At 44.2% G+C, this 6596-nt stretch overlaps 1 protein-coding gene across 2 annotated transcripts in view; it reads left to right on the forward strand.

Moving 5' to 3' along the window:
- Positions 1-4937, forward strand: part of ARHGAP26 (Rho GTPase activating protein 26) — a 550033-nt gene extending 545096 nt beyond the window's left edge. The window contains exon 23 of one of the 2 annotated variants that reach the window (XM_004381135.1): positions 2301-3144. In XM_004381135.1, the coding sequence (XP_004381192.1) occupies positions 2301-2389 (89 nt within the window). In that variant the 3' untranslated portion in view covers positions 2390-3144. Of the gene's footprint in view, positions 1-2300 lie in introns of both variants that reach the window. The other variant, XM_023735640.1, reaches the window with a different exon arrangement.
- Positions 4938-6596: the final 1659 nt, after the last annotated feature.

A 6596-nucleotide genomic window follows, 5' to 3' on the forward strand; every position in this document is an offset into this window, starting at 1 on the left:
GGCTGAGTTCTTTATCTCTTCATTTGATGTTCTAGGGTTTCAGGATTGTTGATTCTCTGTTTGGCTTAGTTTTTTGGATCTTTGTTGTGGAGGGACGGCGTGACGCTTCTGCCTAGACCGCCATCTTGCCGGAGTCCCCCGCAAGATTATTTTAATGCTAGAATTTTACTGGGGGTGGGGGTGGTTTGGAGTGCCTTGGTAATTATAGAGGTCAGGTTGCTTTCTACCCACTACCCGTTGCCATTGAGCCAATTGGGACTCATAGCAACCCTGTAGAACAGAGTAAAACTGCCCCCATAGGGTTTCCTAGGCTGTAATCTTTTCGGAAACAGACTGCCATATCTTTTTCACACAGAGCAACTGGTTGGTTCAAACTGCCAACCTTTCGGTTAGCAGTTGAGTACTTGACCACTGCGCCACCAGAGCTCCTTCCAGGTCGCTTTAAAGTTGTATTATCTCTTTCCATGGCACTTCTCCCTCACATGCTACCTTGTATGGGTTGTTCGTGAATCCGAAGTATCACTGCCACTTTTGATTCATTCCTGAAGTCTAGGGATGTGAAGACTATGCAAGAATTTTGGTGGCAGACTTCGTCTTTTCCTAAAGGAACATTCAAGGTCTAGGCAAGTTAGACATTGATTTTCTAAGGAGCCCTGGTGGCGCAGTGGTTAAGAAGCTCAGCTGCCAACCAAAAGGTCAGTGGTTCGAGCCCACCAGCAGCTGTGCAGGAGAAAGTTATGGCAGTTTGCTTTCATTAAGATTAAAAAAATAAAGAAACCCATTGCAATCGAGTCAATTCCAACTCATAGCGACTCAATAGGACAGAGTAGAACTGCCCCATGGGGTTTCCAAGGAGCAGCTGGTAGATTCAGCAGCCAGGCTCTTAACCACTTCACCACCAGGCCTTGGAAACCCTATGGGACAGTTCTACTCTGTCATATAAGGTTGCTATGAGTCTGAGAGGAACCCTGGTGACATAGTGGTTAAGCAGCTCAGCTGCTAACTGAAAGGTCAGCAGGTTTCCCACGAGCCTCTCCTAGGGAGAAAGGTGTGGCAGTCTGCTTCTGTAAAGATTTACAGCCTTGGAAACCTATAGGGCAGTTCTACTCTGTCCTCTAGGATCTCTATGAGTCGGAAGTGACTCGACAGAAGTGGGTTTGTTTTTTCGGTTTTTGGAAACCTCAATACTTGTCCTTTTGCTGCCTGCCCATTTGCTTTCTTTGGTTTCTGTTCTTGCTTCTTTCCCTACAAACCGAAACTAGAATTATATAGTAGTGTTGGGGCGGAAATTCTTTTCTAAAACAAGCTCAGGAAGTCACTTAATTAGCCCAGGAAGGGAATAGGGGAAAATTCATTCTCTCCAAACAATGTCAGAAAATTGAAGTTTTCCTAATACATTAAGAATAAATGTCATGGCTCCACCCCAGAGTGATTTGTATATTCCCAGTTCACAAGCATGAACAGCCCCCCACTCTGAGTTCCACAATTCCTTCTCTCTTCCTTCCCGCTATTGACCACTTTGCAGAATCAGCTGGATTTTGTGTAATCTTTACAATATCGAAGTGGTTTCCATGGACATGGTTTGTGATGTCACAGAAACGGGTATATATTCTTTGGATTTTGAAAAATCAAAGGGGCAAAAACTTCGAAAGTTGCAATAGAGGGAGGAAAGGGACGGCACTCAAAGAATAGGAAAGAAAAAAACTAAGAAAGGGTGTACACGGAACAGAGAGAGAGCTTGTCAAAGGCTATAAAATGCAGAAAACAGGGAATTTACAAGGAAATTAGAAGCAGAGGGTAAGGATTTGAAGGAAAGTAAAATGCATGATTAGGAGCTAGATAGCTTTAAAAACTTGTTCTTAGCAGTCCTCCATGGACACTCCACTTGGTACATAGTCAGTACTCAGTAAGTATTTCCTGGGTGAATAGATGGTTATTTGGATGGATGGAGGGATGAATACATGGAACAGTACAACTGTTGAACATCTAAACCTAAAAAGTAGAAATCTGTCACTTCTTTATAGTTTAAACCAGGAACTTCAGAAGGTCTATGAAACCCCTAACATGAGTGTCTGTTTCCTTTTTCTTGTGGAGAAAGTTCAGAATTGCCTTCATTAGAAAGCTTGTCTCATAAAAGGTTAAGAACCTGTGGTTTAAAGTCCTAGAATAATATAACTGAATGAGTAACTCTTTCTCCAAACTTCCTTCACACACACACACACACGCACACACACACACACCACATCCACCTCTTGCCCTATCTGTAACGTATTCTTGCTCTCTCTCCCCTTCCTGTACAGTTCATCCATCTCAGGAGCCTGGATGGTTGGAGGGGACTCTGAACGGAAAGACTGGCCTCATCCCCGAGAACTACGTGGAGTTCCTCTAACCGTGGGCCCCAGCAGAACTGCTGAGCTTTACATGGTATCCATGACAACTGCTGATTCCAGTGTTGTAGACCATTTCTCTTTGCCACTGAGAAATGCAGGGCGACAGACTGTGTTGATACCTGTCAACATGAACATTTCTGTGAACTCCGGTGTAACCCATCCCCATGATCATCTCAGCTGACACACGGCGATACTGCAAGAAGCAGAAGTAAATTGGCAGAGGAGGCCGTTTGACTTTGATAACCTAGAGAAAGGCTTGCAAAGGCATTTTCTCATGAGCACCCTAAATAGGGAGCACTCATTCTGTTTCAACAGTCATCCAAACTCCAACCTTCTGAAAGACAAAGTAAGATGAAAGTAGTCCCCAAGACCACACAGCGTAGCTAAGCCCAACAGGGGTGGGCGAAGAAATTAGCACTGAGATGTAGGCTGGGTCTATGCTTTTGTTTACAGTAGATACTCTCTCTACTCCACCTCTAAGTACTTGAGACCTGTTCTGCTGCAGGCAGCTGGGTGTGTTTGTTTGCGTGCAGGATGGAAAGGGGTTACGGCACTGTTTACATAAGATCCAATCTCTCACCATCTCTGAAGCAGCCCTTGGCCCGTCATCAGCAGAATGCAGTCCAGCCCTCTCATGCAAAGGAACACAAACACCCCAGGATCCCCCTCCCAAGCAAAGAACTTGCCACTGAGGAGGGCTGCCATCACCTAGTAACCATGGCAACTCAACCTACTCTAAAACCAAACCAAAAAATAGCACACTCTCTACATGGCACTTTTTTTTTTCCTCCCCCTTTTTGGTAGTCTTTAAAATGGTTTTCCAACTACCTGAAGCAAAAGATCAAGGAATGGGAGTGGTGTACTTGAGGCAGCCAGAATCGCAGCTGGGAACTGTCTCTCCCCTTTCTGATGAAGTTCAGCAGCATCAGGATGGATATATTGGGAGCACGCTCTAGTAACTTCTTGAGATTAAATCACATACTGGCTTGATATATGTGTTCTTCCATGCAACTGGCATTTGCTTTCTAGAGGGCAAGATGCTGCTTCCCAATGGGTGATGCCCTCCCTTTGTGTGCTTCCCTTGTGACCTCCCATTAACCCCTCCCTGGCCTGCCCTTACCTGCCTCTAGCCTATCACTCACCAGTTCCCTTGCAGTGCACTGGTGGTTTTCAGGGATGGTTCCTGGGGTGACCTTGTGGACTATAGTTTAAATGACATAGTTGTTCACTGCCACTCAGAAAAAGGGAGTTGTTTCTCAGGCCATGCAAGCACAAGACTAATATCATATGCCATTGTGATTCAGGAAGACACCAAAAGGTTGGAGGATGGAAGGTGGAATGGGGACCTTCTGAGAAAAGGAATTTCTTGGTCTAGAAGGGGTTACGTGTTGTGGACATTTGTGGAAGACTGTCTTAGTTGGGAAAGTAAGGCCTGGGCATTCCAGATTCGCTCAGCCTCCAGAGAACAGAGTCACCAGTATCTTCTACATTTGAATCTTCTTGCAAGAGTGACTCTGGACAGAACAACTAAAAACTAATGGACTAGAAAGCTCCCAGGACCCCCTTGGGATGACGGCGTTGTTCCAGAGAGTGTTTCCTTCCTTCTGGAATTTCTATCTAGGGAACTTAACTTTAAAGAAGAAAAGAAAAACTTGAATTGTGTTGAATTACTGTACCTTTTACTTTTTTTTTTTTTTTGAACAGATAAACTTGTAAATAGAGTGATTTAAAATACTGTATGGTAAAGTTTTATATTTTATATTCTTTAAGCTAGTTGCTCTATACATTTAAGCTCTGATTGCTGCACAAGTGTGCATAGGAGGGAGAGAGGAGGCAAAATCAAAGACAGTCAAGGTCCTCCCCACTCTGGCCTTGAGGAGGGAGAAGATATTCCTGTGTGCTCTACATTGGCTCTTGTTGGTGGGCACGACAGATTGTCCAGTCTTCTTTATCCAAATTTTTTTCTGAGCATTTCTTGGGCTTTGAATTTGGAGTGAAATGGAAAGAACATCTTGAGGCAATGGATTTTTCAAAGAACTCCCTCTTAGTAGTAAGGTAAAGCTCAGGATTTGAATAGATGGGGCCAGGGATTAGATTTTCTTCTCAGGTGTACTTCTTGGTACCCCAAGATATCAGGATATCAGGACAGAGGAGATGGGACAATTACTGTGCTCCTTATATCTTTTCTCCACATCATTTAAGGCTTTATAAATGAGGCCAAGCCAGTTTGCAAATTTAGTGTGCATCTTAAGTCCTGAGAAAAATCGACTTCTTAGGATCTTTGGTTCTCGATGTGTTGCTGCTTTCCCTAAACATTTTTATGCCCTTTGCTTTCATCTCCAGATTCCCTAATAACCTAAAATAAGAGAAAGACTCCAAAGAGGGATGAAGATTGTGACATTATAGCTTTATAGATGGTTTTGAAGTTAATAGGAGTTCATCATTGTCATTCACTATTCAGTTTATCAGCTCAAGGATTATATAGCTGTTACTCAGAAACTCACCCAGAAGCAAGGTAGACACTACCACCGGATCAGAGAACAAAAATTAAGAAGGGAAAAGGACATGATAGGACTCATGAAAACCCAAGAAGAAAGGGAATATACTAGACTTGTTCCATGGACTTTGAATAGCTTGGAAATGGGGCCTAAGGGGCAAGCCCACTCATATACTATTGTGCTTTTAATACAAAGAGCCCAAGGTAATGCTTTCAAGACATTTGACATTTTAAATTGTTACCTGCCCACCAAAATCTTAACTGGAGCTACTGTGGAGAATCAGAAGGGCTAGGCCCTAGCGTTGGGATTTCCTCCCCAAAGTGTATCTGTAAACACTTGGCCCCAGCTTGACCACTTGGAACCGTGTCCCTCACTCCTCAGTTGGCCCTGGTTGGAAGCCAGAGGGAAATGGAGCTGCTGGCAGAAGGGTTTTTTAGGTAGACCTCTTCCCAGCGTCACTGTGGCCATGCTGGGCTATGGCAGATGGCCGCTCTGTTTCCCTTTCCCCAGCCTGGCTCCCCTCCCCCACCCCCATTACAGAACTAGAGAAACTGTTCTGAAGACGAGCCAACAAGCAGGAAGGGACTTGAAGACCAAAAATAGATTTTACTCTCTCTGCTGTCTATGCCCCAACCCCTAACTCGCTCTGTTTGAATAGAGAACCTCAGGGCAGACTAGAGGAGTGAACTGAGCGTCATGGTGGAAGCCCATTTCCCAGGAGTCTCCAGTTTCCTTCATAAGGCCCTGGACATAGCCTGAATCTTCGTAGGATATTAAGATCAGTCTTTCGCTTTTCCCTCAGGTACTCACAGAATTCCATAGCTAAAGAATGCCATGCCATGAGAAGAGAACTAGTTTCAAATCCCTGCCACCAGGCAAGTGAATTCCTGACTTGAAACTCAAGACTGATGTTCTCTCCTGTTTTTAAAATACATACATACACACACACACACGTTATACAGAGAGAGAGATGGACCTGTATAATGCAGCCTTCCTTGTTATCCTAGAATTGGAGCTAGTTTTTAGCTAAATGTTTTAGTATTTCTGCAGCCAATATGTATTTTATGTCAGACCAAACTATTTCAACATAATTTCAGTTCACCATCTCTTGCTAAGTCCTTTTCGGACAAAGAGGAAGAGAGAGAATAAGCAAACAAGTCTTGGCTGACTGGCATTAGCTAGAAAGAACTGCCCGTGCTAGTGGCAAGGTCATTTCAGGCATCTGCCCAGGACTCCAGAGATGGATGTGCGATACCAGTTAGGTCAAAGGGAAGTCCTTCTACCAACTAAGTTTGTGTCCCCTGAAAACTGCAAGCCTCGATACACTAAGAGCTCTGTCTTGACTACAGAGGCCCCTGAAAGCATACACGATTGAGGGGCAGAGAGACAGAAAGAAGCTAGACAAGCTGATCATCATCTGTTCATGACTGTCTGTTGGCATTTTTCATCCTCTGGCTTCTGCTCCAAAAGTTAGTTGCATCACTTAGTTTTACAGACACAGGACTTCCAGGTACAACAGTGGCCTCACGGCCCCCACTGTTTGCCCTAGTATTGAATGTCTTAGGAACAACCATGTTACCCAAGGTGGTGGCCAGCACTGAAGAGACCAAACAGCCTCTCAGTTACCTGACTTTAAAAGGAATGCCCTAGGTGATCTATATAGCGAGTTATCTCTCATCTCTGGCAAACTTGACAATAATCAATTACC

Source organism: Trichechus manatus, unplaced genomic scaffold (genome assembly GCF_000243295.1).
Source record: "Trichechus manatus latirostris isolate Lorelei unplaced genomic scaffold, TriManLat1.0 scaffold00080, whole genome shotgun sequence".
NCBI classification, from domain to species: Eukaryota; Metazoa; Chordata; class Mammalia; order Sirenia; family Trichechidae; genus Trichechus; species Trichechus manatus.